The sequence below is a fragment of the Nymphalis io genome, chromosome 8 (assembly GCF_905147045.1).
Source record: "Nymphalis io chromosome 8, ilAglIoxx1.1, whole genome shotgun sequence".
Classification (NCBI taxonomy): domain Eukaryota; kingdom Metazoa; phylum Arthropoda; class Insecta; order Lepidoptera; family Nymphalidae; genus Nymphalis; species Nymphalis io.
Genome location: NC_065895.1, coordinates 2,953,883 through 2,973,877, shown reverse-complemented (window position 1 = coordinate 2,973,877; position 19,995 = coordinate 2,953,883). Strand labels below are relative to the sequence as shown.

Below are 19,995 nucleotides of genomic sequence, written 5' to 3'. Positions count from 1 at the left end.
CAGCTTAAGTGACTTAATCGTGACGAAATAACAAACAAACAGACAGTTATCTTCGTGTTTATAATATTGAGTCTGATTTTAAAATAAATAAATAACTTTGTTGTAATGAGACTATTTATATTATTTTCATTTTATCCTGGTAGCATTTGAGTAGGTATATAAAGCGTTCCTAATAACGGAATTAATGAGTAAATAAGTTTTGTTTAGTCTGTTTTTTGTCCGTTGAAAATAGAAAATATAAAATTGTAATATTTGATATACTTAAAAAATACTTCTATTTAATCTTATTGCAATGTAATAGGTGGGCTGTAATAGATGGACGGGCAAATGAGTCAACTGACAAAGTAGTTACCACCACCCATAGACATTTGCGCTGCAAGAAATATTAACCATTTCTTAGATTGAAAATGTAGGGTGTACATGTCATAAATAAACATACTAATACATTATAGTTAAAATACAATAACAATAAAAAAGTAGCCAGTACGATCACAATCAAAAGGGAAGTAATTAACGTCATTTATTGACTAATGCCTAATAGTAACATAATATCTTTTTGACCTAAAGGTTATGCAACATAAAGTGAAGTTCATTGAACTTGTTTATGTTTTTTTAATTGTTTTAAGTATAATAATAATAGACAGTTTGAGTTTCACAACCGTTTATTCATTATTTCATTCTTCTATATTGCCTATAGTTATCTATAGTTTCTTGTATATTGCCTATTAATCCAGTTCGGGTTTTAAGAGATGGTTGTCTTCCGTACTTCGTCGGCTAGCCGCAGCTCGCATGCTTTCTCTCATCATCGATCGACGCTAAAATAAAATGATTATTAGTTTTTGTAAATCGCAAAATGTGAGCGCGAGGTTATGGCGCGGGTCAGAGTTTTAGTCGTTGTTTTATACTTGGTGGTAGGACTTTGTGCAAGCACATCTGGATATGAATCACTATTTATGGTACGCAATTCTTAATGGTCCACCTGTAAGTGGTCATTACCACCCATATACATCGATATTGTATGAAATATTAAACTGGAATACAACAATATTTTATATAGCTGTTTGGCGGTAGAATATGTGGTACCTACCTAGGGTTTGCACAAAGCCTTATCAAGAAATCAGTATTTATTAGTAATCTAACATTTATATTATTAATAATCGTCTTTACTCATAAAATAATATTATAAAATAATACCGAGCGAGATATTTTTCATTTTCTAAATTAGGCCTTAAGTATGAGTGATATATAAGAAACACTTTACCACACTCTGGCGATGCACTTCCTTCTTAAGTTTTTTGAGTTTGTCCTTATTCTTCCTTTGAAGAAAGCCGCACTAAAAAAAATTGTGACAATTGTATTTAATATTAAAACGAATGATTGTAATCAGAATAATAAAGTAATAGGCAGTCAGTGTAAAATTCAGTGTAAAGTCAGTCCTAATGCTGGGCTAAGACCTCATCTCCTTTTTCAGGAAGGTTTTTTAGTTCATTCAACTCTGCTTCAATGCGGGTTAGTGGACAAATGTGTCCTAATTTGCATTCGACACATGCTTAATTATAAACACAAATTAAGCGCTTGAAAATAAAGCGGTGCTTGTCGGGGTTTGAACTCGAGAACTTCGGTTAAGATTCACGTTTGATAGCCATTGGGTCATCAGAATTTAAAATAAGTCTGTAATGGAATACCAATTAAATTTATTGGAAAACCTAATAGACTCGTTATTTTATTTAAAACTAGCAAAAGCATCGCCTGCTGAAAATCTTCTGGATAATAATATAATTATATGCGTTAAAATGTTGATTACATTTTAACGCATATAATTATACATATACAATATTTAAATTATTAAAAAAAAAACCATTTCATAATTATTATATCGATTTGTATTAATAATTATGTATATACTTTAAATATACATATTAACTAATATATAACTTCGTGCGAATTTGTTTTTTAAATTATGAATGCAATTGATTTCAAATAATTTAACGGAAAGGATATTAAGGAATCAATTCTAATATTTACGTACATTTCTATAATCCAACACGTGAGATTATTACTAACAGACAAACAGTTACTACTTTATATAAATAAATACAACTAACCTCATACAGTGCGAACGATATGATCGCAAGTATTAATAATCCAACGAAAGATGAGATGATGATGATCCATAGCGCGACCGGAACTGTTATGAATCGCAAAACTGTGTTCAAACTGAAATTCAAGCTTTTCATTAGACATTTGTATTGATACGATACGTAACATAACATAATTTCAACTGAATGTATTGCTATCCCTTTTTTATGTATGGAGTAAATATGCTTAGCAAGACTGTAACATTCTTTGAAATTATAAGCGAATGAAATGTCATGATGATGTTACCCACACAAGCATAGAACCAACGGCGACAGAGCCGACTTTCTAATTAATTATCGCTTCTGACATTTCTTAATAAAATCAATCTTTCCATTATAGCCCGGGGCTGTAGTTGTAAGCTTTATTTAAACTAAAATTTGTATGCAGTACAAAGATTGAGATGAGTACAACCTTGATTGGTCTCTATTGCCAGAAAGTCTGTTATTATGTCCAATAGTGCAATAGTGTTATATGGGATGGATATCGCAAGAAAAATTCGACATTTTTCTTACGATTTTAAAGTAATTTACAAATTAAATAATAAATTGATCAAGTTTTCATTACATTATTTAATTCAGCAGTTTTAATGAGACAATTAATAACATAAAATGTGATTAATATTTTATTTAACGTGACGTCATCGTCTTGCATGCCGATCAATTTTATTTAATTAATAGTTAGGCCCGCGGCTTGACACGTGTGTAAGGGGGGGGGGGATGTCAGATACTCTATGCCCTTTTATATACCCCTACAAATGTGTATGCATAATTTTATGGTAATCGGTTGAGTAGTTAAGACCTGTAAGAATAATAAACATAAAAACAAACTTTCACATTATAATATTTGTTAGAATGTTAAAATTTTAAAATATAAATATAATAAATAAATATCATTATAAATACCAACCAACCTTAACGATATACTTTCATCGTTAAGAAGTAAATTGAACGTTGTTGTAATCGTGACGTTTTCGTTTTCTTCCTTAAAGTCTGAAAATATATGACACTTGCTTGTTTACATTATAAAAAAAATAAAAAGATTTTCTATTTGTTATTATTATCTGTTAAATACGAAGTCCGAATGAAATCTGCCGTTGCTATTTTATCAACAAACGGTTTTAATTTAGGAACAAAAATGGAATGTACAAAAGTGGAATTGAGTATATGTTATTTTAAAAGCTTGTAAATATAAATCACATGCAATGCCTCATTATTTTTATTTTAGAATAGGTAGACGGTTGATCGGCCCATAGGGCCACCTGATGGTAAGTGGTCACCAACGCCCATAGACATTGGTATTGTAAGAAATGATAACCATGGCTTACATTGCCAATGCGCCACCAACCTTGGGAGGATGTTATGTACCAACAATACCAAGTACTGATGTTTTGCGGTAGAATATCTGATGAGTGGGTGGTCCCTATCCAGACGAGCTTGCACAAAGTCCAACCACCAGTATATATACATTCTGTTGGCATTAAATAAGATTTTATCACTAACTGATATTCGACTTGCAAGCATTTATTACGAGCAAAGCGTAGTGAGCCAAAATGGTTTAGAGAACAATGATTGTGATAAAATACAAGGAATTCATTTAAATATCACGCATTCCAATCCATTGTTAAATTTTTGTTAACAATTAACTTCAAGTTCGATGACAAAGTAACCTATCCTGCAGAGAACTGGTAATGGAAAACATATAGTATATAGTGGTATAGTAACAGCCTGTGAATGTCCCACTGTTGGGCTAAGGCCTCCTCTCCCTTTTTGAGGAGAAGAATGTGTCTGTATATTTAAGGATTATTAGAATCATTTTTAGTACAATATTAATAGACAAAGTGACCTAGATTACAATACCTAGACAAACTAGATTACAATTACAATGTACATACATATGTTGTTTTGAAAGCATTACGCATGCGTTTCATGATTGTAAAAAATCTACCACCGATCAATCAATCAACAGCCAATCGTTGTCCACTGCTGAACATAGGCCTCTCCCAAGGTGCGCCAAAGCTCCCTGTCCTCCGCCTTCCGCATCCAGTTGGTGCCCGCCACCTTCTTAAGGTCGTCGGTCCACCTGGCTGGAGGGTGCCCGCCACCTTCTTAAGGTCGTCGGTCCACCTGGCTGGAGGGCGCCCTACGCTGCGCTTGCCGATTCGCGGTCTCCACTCTAGGACTCGTCTGCTCCAACGGCCATCGGTCCCACGACATACGTGACCAGCCCACTGCCACTTCAGCCTGCTAATTTTGCAAGCTATGTCGGTAACTCCGGTTCTTTTCCGGATAATCTCATTTCTGATCTTATTCTTCAAAGATACTCCGAGCATAGCTCGCTCCATAGCACGCTGAGCGACTTTGAATTTGTGGACTAGTCCCGCAGTTAGTGTCCACGTTTCGATAGGAAAGGAGGATATATATATATACTATAATGGAAAACATAAATATCCAAAAAAACTTCGCTTCGAAGCAGGATAGTGGAATAAGCTTCATTTGGGGAAGGGATTTGTGCCCGTCTTTGTGTATGTACCATCTACTCATAAGATATTATACTTTTAAACAGTCATACATAGTGTGTTGTGTTCTGTTTGTTTGGCGGCGATAATAAAAAAACCTTAAATCCTTCTCTTTAAAGTTTATGCCCAGCAGTTTGATATTAACGGTCTGTTAATTTTTTTTTATGGGTCAAATCTATTTGTTGCAAATAAAAATTCCGAACCTAAGGTGTTTGGAGGAATGGCGATAGCAATAATGACGTTGACTTTTTGGTTTCTCTTCAAGTCTCCAATGTCACATAATACTATTATTTGTGACTCTGTTCGACTGCTGTTTGTCGTAGAACACTCCATGCCTGACGATTTGTCCTTAGAAATCTATGGAAAACCAATATACGATATTAAGTAGATAATAATAAATTAAACGGAGAATGTTTGTGTCAATAAATTATTAACACATTTTGAAATGTTTTATTTGAAATCATATCTAACGAAGTGTAGCTAGTAGAAATGTGTCTGTATATTTAAGGATTATTAGAATCATTTTTAGTACAATATTAATAGACAAAGTGACCTAGATTACAATACCTAGACAAACTAGATTACAATTACAATGTACATACATATGTTGTTTTGAAAGCATTACGCATGCGTTTCATGATTGTAAAAAATCTACCACCGAAATAATTATACGGAAAGAAATACCTCAGATATAAGAACAGATATAGGAAAGTTTTTTATCTAAAATTTCTTTTTGTTGATGTTCGCAAAATGAGAAATGAGTAAAGTTTATATGTCTTTGCCATCTTTCTTCCTATTATTCCAAGGTCATTAATATAGTAGTATTTTTTATCTGTATTTATTTAATTTGATGTTTTTTTTATATTTTTTTTAAGTTCTGAGTTATCAAGATTATACCAATATTCATTTTTTTATGACCACATATAACTGAATTATAACTGAATATGAATAATATATATATTTCCGTAACACAAAACATTTATATAAATTATAGTATTTTTTATATAAGTTAAGGTTTTGTTTCTCGTCAATTAAAGAATCTTTTATTTCCATGCTAAGATAGGTTTTAATTAGTATATATATATATATATATTGTAATTTTATTTGCGCATTAAGATTTATTTCTCAGTATATATAACTTTGACGTATAAATAAATAATTCGTAAGAATTTGTACATAGTACATTAATGTATATCCACATAACAGTTTATATACTAAGGCTGAGTTGTTGTTTAGTTAGTTGAGGCAGTTGAGGCTTAACTGTAAACAAATTGTATCGTTTTACTTTTTAGTTAGAAAATAGTTAGTCTAATAAGGGTGAAGCCCATTTGCTAATGTTTAAATACTTACTGTAATCGGAGCTCCCGAATAATTGATGTAGGGCACGTTGTCTAAAATAATCTCACTTTTGATACCGATCCAATTTGTTTTACCATTATTACTTATCTGTGGAAAAAAAACATGGAAATTATGAGTTCTTATTTCAAATTTTTTCTTTAAATAAGGATGATGATATTTGTTTCCCGGTATATGTATATGTATAGTTATATAACAACATTCGATGTGTAGTAATCACGAAATAAAAATCAATAATATTTTATATTTATGTATGGAGGTAGGAATGTATTGTATGTAATTCAAAAAATATGTTCTATTTTTCTATATATTTAACGTCTTTAACTTAGCCTGTGTTTCAGACGCTAATGTTATTTTTTCGAATAGCAATATAAAAAATATATTTTTATTAAAGTGATTTAATTTAGAACAAATTTATGTATATGATTACTTACCGTGTACACATGCTCCATACTTTTTCCTAAGTCATATACGTCGTTTCTTGTCATATTAACAGTCTGATCTGGATTTGTTTGGCTGAAATTAAATCCCATCGTAATCAGATTGGTTTAGACTCACGTGGTGGTCACGTGAGTTGTGTTGATTGGTTGAGCACTTAGACAGTTTTATTATTACATTCTTATCTTACGCAGGCAGACGTGGAAATGTGCAATCTAATGGTAAGTGGTCCTTACTTACCCGCCATAGACATTGGCGCCGTAAGAAATAATACATCCCTTATATTGCAAATGCATGCGAATTTTGGGAACTAAGATTAATTAAAGATTAATATTAGAAGAAGAAAGTTATGTCCTTTGTACCTGTATTTACACTGGCCAACGCACTCTTCCACCCAGACCACAACAATAATAAGTATTACTGTTTGGTTGTAGAACATGTGATCATTTGGTGGTACCTATTCAGACGAGTTCGTGCAAAGCCCTACCACCAAGTAAGTATTTATAAAACAACGCAGTTACCCTTTAAGTGAAATGTTGTCAATATCGCTGCGTAGAATAAATTTATCTTCAAAAGTATTTCTGTCTGTCTTGTTGTTGCAGTTATTATATAAGTCACTTTGAATTGTAAGTTCATCGTTTCCACTTGTAAGTAGAGTTGTCTCAACTTCGATTGGATGAATATTCTGTAAAATTATGACGAATTATGACAATGACAAAAATTAAAAAACACGATATCTTGTCAAGAAACGAAAAAGATTCAAACGATACCAAATCTGTTTAGTTTAACAGTTATGGTGAAAAAAAGAAAAACACATACATACAAGAACCCTAAAAATATTATACACTATTTTTGGACAGTCGTGTGATAATTAGTCAACTAAGTTGGATACATAAAAAATCGACGAGTTCTTTTCGCCAATTCTTTTTAGGCGTTGTTTATTTCCGTGATAGATTTTTGACAATAGTAATTAATAAGCAATTGTAACGATTCCACATATAAATAAAGAATAGCTTTTAAGGAAATTAATCTGTTCGAAGAATAGTATGCATAATAAATTATCAACCTTATTGTCCTAATAATTTTATAAGCTTTGAAATTGAAATGAAACTCTATTTAATGGCTCTTTAGATTATTTTGTAAACAATCCGATACGACGCCGGCGACACTTGTTGTGACTAAATAACATTACGCGAGAAACGCTATGCCAATTCAATAACAATAACAACTATTGAAAGACAAACGATGCGCGAACGCATCGAATGTGATCAAACCAGGCATACGTTTTATAAAAAAAAATATTGTTGTACATTATCGGGCCATTTTGCTAATTAATAAATATGCATGAGATATCTGTACTCACCCAAATCTCTCCATTACGAAGCGGTTGATTAGGCTTGCATATAAATTGTGTACTGTCTTTGAGTAATGTGCACCCGGGTGGGGGCCGGAGTACACGAGCTTCAAGCACAGTCACTATTGCGCACGCATCGTACGCGGTTTGTCCAATATTTCTTACTGATAACGTAAACTTTTCCATATTCGATGATCCCAAAACATAAGGTATCCTATAAAAATGGAAAATGTACTTTTATTAGTTTAGTTTTATTTTATTATATTTTATCAAAGCTGCGTTGTCCAAGTGGTCAAAACGCGTGAATCTTAACGGATGACTGCGGGTTTAAGCCCAAGCAAGCGCCATTGTATTTTCATGTGCTTAATTTGTGTTTAAAATTCACACTGGCTTTACTGTTTTATGTATGAGATTTCTCAATCAAGAGATTTCAAAATGTTATTATTCCAAAATTAGGTGGGCTTCGTGCAAGTCCCTCTAGGACCTCTAGACCACCATCCACTCATCACATTCTACCACCAAACAGTAACACTTGTGCAATTGTTTTTGTTCCGGTTTGCAGGGTACAGGTATAAGGGTAAAAAAATGTTTAATATTTTTTATAATACCAATGTATGTATATATATCTATTGGCGGTGATGACCTATGATGTATGATTATATGAAGTGATGAATTTAAAAAAAAGACTGTATAACGAATAAAAATATCAGATATACAAGTTTTACTTACGGTATAGAAGAGTTTAAGCTGTGCTTTAAGTTGGGTATACAAAGTTTACCACCACAGTCACTTATCCATTGCTTATCGTTAAGATCCAATACACTATGTTCACTCAAAATCGCTCTTGAAATATCAAAATCATCTCTTGTCAACGGATCGTCTTTTAAAGTCACGGATATCTTGTATGCTATAACTAGGTTGTATTCTTTTACCTATAATTTATGATTAATTTAAAATGGAATTATTAACATTTTGTACCATTTGTAATATTTGTTCTGCTGTCTCTATTCATTATTAATTAGTAGTAAATATAAAGTTTGTCTTCGTATCGTTTTATTAGTGCACAATGAAATGGTCTGTTCATAAATATTTAACACACTATTAACCAAGTTAGACATTTATTTTTGGATCACAAAATAAGAAAAAAAAAACATATAGACCAAAAACATTAGTATGTTTAAAAGTAGCAAGCAGTCTGTAAATGTTCCATGGTAAGGTAAAGGCAACGTCTTTTCAGGAGAAAGATATACCGATTCAGATAGTACGTATATGCGATAGATGATGTATGTGATGATGAAGATGTGTTCCTCCCCCACATAAGATGAATTGTTAACAGTATTAAATTTAAGGAGTGTTTGGTCAGATTTAAATTTGTGATACTCGGTGAAGGTCCACGTATCATTAACAAAAACCAGGTCGTAATCAAGATCGATTTCTAATCAACTAATATATTTGATGTTTTGTACTAAAAAAGAACTAATCAATCTACGCCAAATAAATAAAATGGTAAAAAATTTAATTACAGGCGTGAGTATGCTCTGCACTCCAATGCTTCTGCAAAAAGATTGATTGTTTTCATTCAAAGACACTTCATACGTCAATGACTTATTTTCACTAGCTCCTATTAGTTTTGAATTTCGGTCCGTCGTTAATATATTCACTATCAAGTCTGTAAAAAAAAAAACAGTTCTCTATAAGTAAGCTGTAACTGTCCCACTGCTGGGCTTAAAGCTCTTCCCCTCTTGAGGAGGCTTTGGTGCGTTCATTCTACCACGCTGATCCATTGCGGATTTAGTAGTGGAATATTTTTATCCATCCCATTCAGCACGAGATGAATTATAAACACAAGTTATGTTCATTTAAATGCAGTAATCATATACATTTTTTATTTAACCATATTTACATCGTTAATATATTCACTATCAAGTCTGTAAAAAAAAAATCAGTTCTCTATAAGTAAGCTGTAACTGTCCCACTGCTGGGCTTAAAGCTCTTCCCCTCTTGAGGAGGCTTTGGTGCGTTCATTCTACCACGCTGATCCATTGCGGATTTAGTAGTGGAATATTTTTATCCATCCCATTCAGCACGAGATGAATTATAAACACAAGTTATGTTCATTTAAATGCAGTAATCATATACATTTTTTATTTAACCATATTTACATACCAACTTTGAAGACCTTTAGGTTTTTAGGTGGCAAGACATCAAGGCAGGAATCAAATTCAAAGTGTGTTTTGTTTTTGTAATTCTGAAATTAAATAGAGAATAATTAAATGTAATGGTTTTAATTTATATTAAATATATACAGAATTTGAATTACCTGAAAATTTGGAAACTTAGTATGTAAGTTTACCGTTACAACCGTCATGCTTCTAAGTAAGACTACACTGGTATTTTTAGGTGAAGAAATAGCCAATTCTGCAAATAAACCGAACGATAAATTTAAATGTATATAGCAAAAGCTAAATTAGTATTACCATAACAGGGTTACCTAGTGTATACAACAGTGAAATTCAATTATTTGGTGAAGCGATTTCTCACAAGTAAAACTGTATTTTTTTTCGTTTTACAGGAAGAAGAATCGAGTGAAAGCCTGGTATGGACACTTCCATTAAATCATTAGCCCGGGTTAGTTTTTAAAGCTCCTAATAAAAACTATTGGGTTTTCTGAATAGCTTCATACTTTTATGTTGGGGAAAACAGTCGATAGAAGTGGTATCCACATTTATATAACATTTATATTATATATATTTTAAATTAAAATGGGCAGATATTCTGGCTAATGGACCACCTGATCACCATACTCATAGACATTGGCACTGTAAGAAATATTAACAATTCCTTACATCGTCAATGCTAACCTTAAGCACTAAGATGTTATGTCCTATGCGCTTGTGGTTATACTGGTTCACTCACCTTTTAAACCGTATCACAATAATACTAAATATTGCTGTTTCATTGTGTGAAAGTTGTGTCTTGTGGATACATAACAGTATATCTAATAACATTGAGATTTCAGTATCTATGTAATGTAAACTAAATTTGACTAAACATCAAAGATCATATTTTCTTTTCTATCCGCCTACAAATAAAAAATAGAATCCGCATGTTTAAATCTAATACAAAATTATAATTTGCTTATTATTAATTAGGAGATGTACCGTTACACCCATTTCCGTCATAGTCTTTCACAACTGCTAAGCTGATCCCTAAATTATAAAATCCTTCTGGTTGTATCTTCTGTGAGAGCTTTCCTTGTAAAATTCCTTCTCCGGTATAAATATAAACAGCGCCCCTGCCATCGTCATCGTATGGTGCTGCTATTGCTATTTCTAAAAATATGTCAACAATTAATTAATTGTACAATTATTTGCCTGAAAATAATATGTATCATTTAAGGGTTTACCATCTTTTGAATCACCATCCATATCACCAATGCTTACAATAGCATGACCAAAATGACCACCACTAGTTTTACCCACGAGTTTTCTTTTTAAAGTCATTTCCTGAAAATAAAATCTTTTTAAAATATATTTTAATATTTATTTATGTATGAAGAACGATTGTTGTTTTTTGATAACCACAAATGCAGTAATCGACGTCCAGACATCAAATTGAAACATACAATTTAAATAAAATAATATATAGAAGAAATAAAACGAACCGCATCAAGAAATAATATAATAATAAAATAAGTCGAACAAAAATAATCATTTTATTTAAGCAAGGAAAGAGGTTTTAACAAACTGGAAGACATTTAAAGCTATTATTATCTTAAAGTGCAAAGACTCCGATAGTAACATTAGTACAAAAATCTTACGTTTGAACTAGATCCGGATTGTGCCATGAAAATATAAACGGCACCAATGTCATACGTGTAATCATTATCAGCAAAGGCTGGTGCACCAACCAGCAACGCGTCAACGCCAAAATTCGCGGAACACAACGCAGCACCGAACATCGTCCCTAGATTGTCGTCGTTGATTGCTCCAATATTCTCATACTTCGAATTGAAGAAATATACCTGCAACGGATAATATACAAGGTATATAATTTGACAACTTCGTTAGTCTTATAGCTAAAGTAAAATTGTGCATTTAAATAAATCATGCCTGACGAAATGTGTCAGGTTTCAGCCACACCCAATAACTTAACCGAAAATAATAACATTTTTTATTCATATGTGTCAAATTTTAACTTGCTGTATATCACAAAATTCATTTTTTACATGTATTAAGTAATTTAATATAAAGTTAGAATTTAGTTAACTATTGAGTGGTAAACTCACATAGACCAGCCTTTAATTATAAAGTTTTAACTGATAAACTATAAGAGTGAAATTATGAAGTTTTAACATAAGGAAAAATTTATTTATACCTGTTATTATAAAAGTAAAAATTTTAATTATTATAGTAAAAAATATACAGTACCTTTCCAAATCCTAATTCTCCAAAAGTCGTGCTCACTGCATAAGTGATTTGCTTAGAGAAAAACTTTCCACTGGCTATACTGTAGCCTAAAATATATTGAATCGTGGCATTATTTTGGCCAAACTTTAAGCTTATCTAATCAAATCTACATACAACATACATCCCTGAGTCGTATCGGCGAAAAAAACAGCTGGTTTTTTATATCAAAATGTAAATTTCAAAAATATTATTTCTCTTTGAAATGCCCCAAAGACGATCGTTTCATTTTTAAGGCGTCATCATTTTTAACGTAGTTAACTTTATAATAATCTTTACGTTATGTTAGTAACATTTGACATTTTAGTCGGTTTTGATTCACGCATCATTGTTTTAAATAAAGGCTTCCTTACTTAATCCAAATAATAACATGATAGACCTATCAGTATTTAGAAGATATGATATGAAATAATAGAATAGACATAAAAAGTATCAATCATTTTTTTATATGAAACATCTTTTGGCGAGCTCCGGGGGCGAGCCCCGTGCCGCCCTTTTTATGGCGCGTATACTTCGTTGCTATAAATTATTATAATAATAAGAAAAATATATTTATTTCATTAACGGAACACTATGTTATTTATTTACTTCACATTTATTTATTGTTTTTTTTTTTTATTTATTTATGATTTTTTTAATAAGTGGTAAAAGACACTGTCATACAACAATAGCATCGCTTAAAAAATCAATTACTTTAAAAACGAAATCATATATTATTTATAGTCGACTCTCCCCGATCGTGGCGGATTACCATCCCATTGGATTGAGTGAGAGATAAAAAGCTGCACTTGTGTTTGCCCACACAATCTCCACTAGTCCACGAGAATTACAGCCATCATATAACTTTAAGTACACAACGCTTATGCTATACGTATTTTCATTAATTGATTTTATAAATTCTGTTCCCTTGTCTCTGTCTGATAGTTGAAGAGTTATCCCTAAGCTATATCGAAGTGTTTTCTTTATATATATAGATAGCGATATATATTAGAGCAAGAATCAAAGCGAGAAATCCTCCATCGATTATAATCCACTCAGCGTATCCGTAAGGAATACAAACAGTTCATACCGAACTCAAAATATTCTCAGTATTCTATTGGTAAATATCGAGACAGGTTTTCGGGACACGTCCTGATTGAAGATTGAAGATATATGTTAAAATCTGTTTTTTTTTTTGGCAATTTAATTTATTATATTTTTTTGTCGATATATAAGCACTTACCGAAATTATAAAGAACGGGATTCCCGTAACTTATTTTATAAATCAATTTTGGAGTCGCCGAACCTAAATCACTTGGGTAAATCAACACTCGGCCTGAAAAAAGTTCAAAAATTTTATACGTATTTAAAAATATATGTAAATAGGTGCCTTTTGTTACTGTGATCATCTTGAAGTTAAAATTATTATTTACTAAGGGCAGATGCTAGTTAAGACGCGAAAGAGTAATGTAGTTTTGTGCGAACTCACTTACCAATTTATAATATTAATAAGCAAGTAAGGAGTCGGTTCTTGGGCATTGAATAGTAATATTACAGAATTCAATCGATTTTAAAATTATCAACGGTTCTGATTATAGATACTACCAAAGTAAACTGGCAAGAAAATTAGTATTTATTTATTTTCTCAAATAAAAAACTTAAAAACAACTATATGTATTTAAATTTATATAATCTATATATTCTTGTATCGTGTATATAATAGGCTTTATCGATTAGAGTTATTTTAACATAAGCCCTAATTAAATTCTGCCATTGCTTATTAACTCGCTTTAAAACGAAGCTATTAATGTCACCAATGGAATAGTACCTTTATTCATAGCTGGGGCACCAACAAGTAACTCGTTCTGTGACGTCAACTCCATACTCCAACCGAAGGAATCCATCATTTTTTCTAAAAAATTAATAAACTATACATAGTTGTGTGGCTTTGTGCAAGTCCGTTTGAGTAAGTACTACCCTTTTTCTTTTTTTTTATCGCTGGAAAAACGCTTTACGCGTTTCCAGTTACGCGGTTCCGGGGAACAGTACCGGCGTATCGGGGGGTATGTGGGGCTCGCCGGTGTCCAAGGCGCCGAATGCGCCCCGAACATCATTTTCTATTACCATTTATATTATGTTCATAAAATTCCTTTTTTACAATTTTAATATATTGAGGAATATTTTGTTCTATATTTCGGTTTTGTAATTAATAACAATACGATAAAATGTTATTACGTACGTATGGCAAATAAAATCTCAAGTAAGATATACATCAAACGCGTCGCATCGAATCGCCCTTCAGTGAATTTTACATGTGCAAAGGAAACTTACCTTGTCTACACAAAATTTAAAGTCGAATCAATCAATTTGGTTTTATTCGTTCTGGTTATTTACGTTTGCAACAATATTCAAATTTAATTATTTATTGTTATAAATTCAATAAAAAAAAAACCAACGATATAACCGATATTCGGTGAAAAAATCAGTATAACCACGAAGAAGACGAAATGTTATTCACATGAATAATGTATTTAGGTACAAAGTTTACCGTAACATTTCCATGGTAAATTTCATGCAAATTGATTCAAAACTGTTACTGTTGATAATGTGATGGGCTTGACAAAATTATAAATTTGTTCTTTACAACGAAACTCTATAATGCATACTGTCACATGATATGTAGCTATATACTATTCTAAAAGGCATGTCTTAATAGAAAAACGGCTTACGATCAGTTTTGGAATGAGAATACAGGTTTGATTGATTTCTGACTTTTATTGTATAGGTAGACGGACGAGCATATGGACCACCTGATGGTAAGTGGTCACCAACGCCCATAGACATTGGCATTGTAAGAAATGTAACCATTGCTTACATCGCCAATGCGCCACCAACCTTAGGAACTAAAATATTATGTACCTTGTGAATGTAATTTTATTATACTGGCTCTGCTGATACTGGACTGGTACTGCTGTACCTACCTAGAAGAGCTTATACAAAGCCATACCACCAGTAAAATCCTACCATGTTGTCTCTCTGTCATCCTCGCCACGTTGACATTTCTACTATGCGTATAGCTTCTTCCATTTACGAATTGTTTTTTAACGTATTAATCGAAGGAATAAAATTTGAATAATAATATTTTCTTAAAAACAAACGTTGTAAGGGTTTTTTTTAATTACCAAGAAATATTAATGTACTTACTAAATTTCATATTATCTGCATTGATAATACGATCACCGTTGGTCATTGGTTTTAATGGAGTGACCTTGCCATTCTGATGTTTTATGAAACATATACCGACTGTTGCCGGTTTCTTGACTGATCTGTCCGACTTTATTTCACTATACCTTGGAGTGCAAATCTGAAAAGGAAGATAATAATAATAATGTTGTTATCAAGTTCAGAATCTTGGAGATATTCTTACAGAATTTTATGCAATTTTGTTTTGTTGTGCAATGAAGTATAGTAGTAGTAGTAATAGTAACAGCCTGTTAATGTCCCACTGCTGGAAAGGTTTGGAGCTTATTCCATCACGCTGATCCAATGCGGGTTGGTAGAATACACATAAGGCAGAATTTCAATGAAATAAGACACATGCAGGTTTCCTCACGATGTTTTCCTTCACTGTCAAGCACGACACGAATTATAAACACAAATTAAGCACATGAAAATTCAGTGGTGCTTGCTTGGGTTTGAACCCACGATCATCGGTTAAGATTCACGCGTTCTAACCACTAGGCCATCTCGGCTCCTAGGTGAATTCGACTTTGACTTTTCATAACAATTAAGCTCACGGTGACTGTATTGTTAATAATAAAATATATCTCTTTGTTAGTAACTTACCACAAAATAATCGGAGTTCGCTTTCACAGTAGCTCCTAACCAGAAGTCGTGTTTTATTAAATTTGGAGTAACTGAAAAAATATAATAAATACATATAAAACATTGCATATCATCATATTAATCTTGGAACCTCCGCCCCTGCTTTTTGAGCAACTTGTCTAATATAAGGATCTTGTTATTTCAATTGATTTAATATGTAACATATATATTTGTACTGGTTTCTAATATAGACTAATAAGACTATTAATTAACATGATACGAAAAATAAATTAAAAGTCGTGAGTAGTCGTAAGTAGTTTATTGAAATTAAATTATGTTTTGATAAGTTATTTATATTTTGCTTATGGTTAAGCAATCTTTACATCTTTACAATGGCATATATACTATGGCGAAAACGGCTCGTGCCCGGGGAGGCAGCCTAGAAGTGAGTACTCACTTACTCATTTTTTGTTACTTTTGAAATTAACTTTTCTAAACGTAATTAAAAAGAACCTAATTAACGCTACATGAGTGCTCTTAAACTCTTTATACTTAACTCTGTAACATACTTTATCTGAAATAACCATAGATAATAATTATTCATATCGGAGTGTGGATATTTTTTTGTACCCAAGTCGCCAAATATTCAACTGTTTATACATACAGATTTTAGTGATTAGTGCTGTTGATTTTAATATTTTTATAAGTTTCAACAATCAAATTAATCAATCAACAGCCAATCATTGTCCACTGCTGAACATAGGCCTCTCCCAACGTGCGCCAAAGCTCCCTGTCCTCCGCCTTCCGCATCCAGTTGTTCCGCAAGTTTCAACGTCAATACCGAAAGAGACAACTATAGAGACTTGGCTTGTTATATAAATGTTTTAATGTGGTCTAGTTTAAAGTTGATACAAACCTGACATATAATCGATAACCTTCACTTCAATGGTGGTAGGGCTTTGAGCAAGCTCGTCTGGGTAGGTACCACCCACTCATCAGATATTCTATCGCAAAACAGCAGTAATTGGTATTGTTGTGTACCGGTTTGAAAGGTGAGCCAGTGTAATTACAGGCACAAGAGACATGGCGTCATAGTTCCCAAGGTTTGGTGGCGCATTGGCGATGTAAGCGATGATTAACATTTCTTACATCGTCAATGTCTATGGGCGTTGGTGACCACTTACCATGGTGGCCCATATGCTCGTCCGCCTACCTATACTATAAAAAAAACCTTAAAGTAAACTTTTTTTTTGCGTTAACTAAGAATTATATATGTTTGTATACATTACGTCTTATTAAAGGGATATGAACTTCTTTGACTACGGAGTTGTTAATGTTGATTGTAAAAATACGCCCAACATCATTCGCTTTCGGCGCACTGACTATTAAACTGAAAATAATAATAATAGAGGAATTATACATATGTTGATATTCATCACAAGGTCTATGTCATGGAACACGTTGATCACGCAGATACAGGTTCAATTCTCTCTCTCTCTTTCATCATTGTCGGTTAAGTAACTAACACGTGAAAACGTAACAAACACACAAACTCACTTTTGAATTTATAATATTAATTAGGATAAGAGAACATTATTAGTATAGTAAAAATATTACTTTTAAAGTGTCGATGCACAAAAAGATAATAATGTAATACTTCTTGATGTATTGTTATTTTGAAATAATTTATACCAATTTTAGGTCAATTTTAAACAAATTTTACGATTGAAGTGAATGTTACCTTTGATATTTCGATTCGTAAGATATGCTGTAACCAAATAGTGATCCTTCGCTTAGTGAAGATGGTCCTTTGAAGATTTGCATTGATTTGTCATGAAACACGGCCTGCGACTCTATGGTAGCACCCGTTAGGAAAACTAGTACTGCTGTAAGCATAAATAACACAGTTGATAGTGCAAACTACTTCTTATTTATTACAATAGTCAACCTATCAACATATCCCTTAACACTTAAAATTATCAACTGAAACAGATAGTATTACTTGCTGATAAGTTTAAGGTGTACTCAAATTACCGTCAAATAAATTCTCAAACTAATACAACAAACGAATTAAAACTTATAAAAATAACAATATTATGTCATAATTAAAGTCACTTTTCATTTAAATATAAAACGTTTTACGTACGTTAAATATAAAAAGTTTTGCTTGATAATTGCATGTAAGTAAGAAATGTAAGGTATTGGAATCTCGTTAGATGTCTATAATCTTAACTTGTGGTAGGACTTTGTGCAAGCTCGTCTGGGTAGGTACCACCCACTCATCAGATATTCTACCGCAAAACAGTAGTACTTAATATTGTTGTGTTCCGGTTTGAAGGGTGAGTGAGCCAGTGTAATTACAGGCACAAGGGACATAAAATCTTAGTTCCCAAGGTTGGTGGCGCATTGTCTATGTAAGCGATGGTTAACATTTCTTAGAATGCCAATGTCTACGGGCGTTAGTGACCACTTACCATCAGCTGGCCCATATGCTCGTCCGCCTTCCTTCTATATAAAAAAAAAAAATCACTGGCTTTGTCACCGTTAACAATGTAGGCGAGGTCATATGTTTTTTTTTACGTTAATTAATATTTGTCAAAAAGAAATTTGATACTAGACAACATATGGGTAATATAGAACATATGGTAATTCCCTTCTGGTGTTATCTTTTATTAGGTTTCAATCTTAAACGTAGATAATGCGTTCAAAACCGGATAAATAACACAGAGTTCATGGTTATTTTGTGATCAATACTTTGTGATAATTTCATCCTTGCGTGATGGATAAGAACGAAAAGAAACGTGATGTAATTCACCAATAATAGCGGAGAAGTGTGATAGAATAAGCCTTAACATTCTCCTCTAGTTTTGTCTGACTGTTTTGTTTTAACCGTTGTTTGTTTTTGACGAGCCGGTTGGCGTGGTTGGTAGATACTTGCCTTTCACGCCGAAGGTTGTGGGTTCGATTCCCACCCAGGACAGACATTTGTGTGCATGTACATGTCTGTTTGTTCTGAGTCTGGGTGTAATTATCTATATAAGTATGTATTTACAAAATAAAAGTAGTATATGTAATATATCAGTTGTCTGGTTTCCATAGTACAAGCTCTGTACAAGCTTAATTTGGGATCAGATGGCCGTGTGTGAAAAATGTCCCAGGATATTATTATTATTAGAATAAATAATAAGAAAAAACTTTTTTCAGCATCTTTATATTAGCTCGACCTAGGCTTTGAATCGAGGATATCAGGATTTACGGTCTTATATCTAGCCACTAGACAAACTTAACGGTCGGTAGTTTCATACGTCGAATAATAAAATGATTACATAATACTATATATAAATACAATAGATAATACATACATCTTATTTACTGCATCAAGATACAGAAAAATACTTACAGAGCATCATGATGTCATTTAATAATTTCGTTGATGCACTAATTATAAATTAATTACTACACATTGCCGTATCTTTTGCTTGTATAATTACAACTGAGCTTGGTGTGAACTATGACTTGCGCGTTAATTGTTTGGTTTTCCTTATAACGAGATACGGTTACATATTTCGGTGGGACAATCAATTCCAAAATCACCTTCGATACATTAACCAATTTATTAAAACTTCTGATTATGTAAAAATATATTATACATATGACGGTCTCTTGACCTAAAATATGGTATTGGTATTTCTCAAGAATTTTTTCAGTGTCAGTCTTGTTTTATGAAATTTAAGGTTTTATAATATCACTTCCGTGGCTCGGAAACAGAATGAACATGTGTACAATGCACACTTTATTGCTTCTTTTATATATTATTATTATTGCTTCTATTTCATCTGCGTAAATTTACGAAATACCTCAATGACCGAAATTTCGATTAAGGGTACATTATTATTTCATGCTTATACATTTTACGAACTTCG

General features: G+C 32.4%; 1 protein-coding gene across 2 annotated transcripts; it reads right to left on the bottom strand.

The window, feature by feature from the left end:
* Positions 1-667: 667 nt before the first annotated feature.
* LOC126770170 (integrin alpha-V-like) lies at positions 668-19,582 on the bottom strand. Of its 2 annotated transcripts, none has more exons than XM_050489400.1 (24): positions 19,473-19,582; positions 17,814-17,958; positions 17,362-17,462; positions 16,094-16,164; positions 15,452-15,611; positions 14,076-14,159; positions 13,491-13,583; positions 12,233-12,318; positions 11,623-11,826; positions 11,209-11,308; positions 10,964-11,134; positions 10,123-10,220; positions 9,969-10,050; positions 9,326-9,471; positions 8,532-8,734; positions 7,812-8,016; positions 6,970-7,133; positions 6,445-6,526; positions 6,005-6,100; positions 4,858-5,011; positions 3,050-3,128; positions 2,106-2,217; positions 1,262-1,333; positions 668-815 (listed from the first exon to the last, which is right to left on the bottom strand). In XM_050489400.1, exons 1-24 carry the CDS (start codon positions 19,480-19,482, stop codon positions 726-728), a joined length of 2,808 nt encoding a protein of 935 aa, XP_050345357.1. In that variant the 5' UTR covers positions 19,483-19,582; the 3' UTR covers positions 668-725. The 2 variants fall into 2 exon arrangements, with proteins under 2 accessions (XP_050345357.1, XP_050345358.1); XM_050489401.1 differs by having other exon boundaries at positions 17,814-17,955; positions 19,473-19,551.
* Between the last annotated feature and the right edge of the window lie 413 nt (positions 19,583-19,995).

What these genes read in the sequence shown, in the direction of transcription:
- LOC126770170 (XM_050489400.1), bottom strand. An exon ending in CCTAAAGGTCTTCAAAGTTG is followed by an intron (nt 9,472 to 9,968) that starts GTATGTAAATAT and finishes TTTTTTTTACAG; the next exon opens with ACTTGATAGTGAATATATTA. An exon ending in ATTCGGGAGCTCCGATTACA is followed by an intron (nt 5,012 to 6,004) that starts GTAAGTATTTAA and finishes GGTTTTCCATAG; the next exon opens with ATTTCTAAGGACAAATCGTC.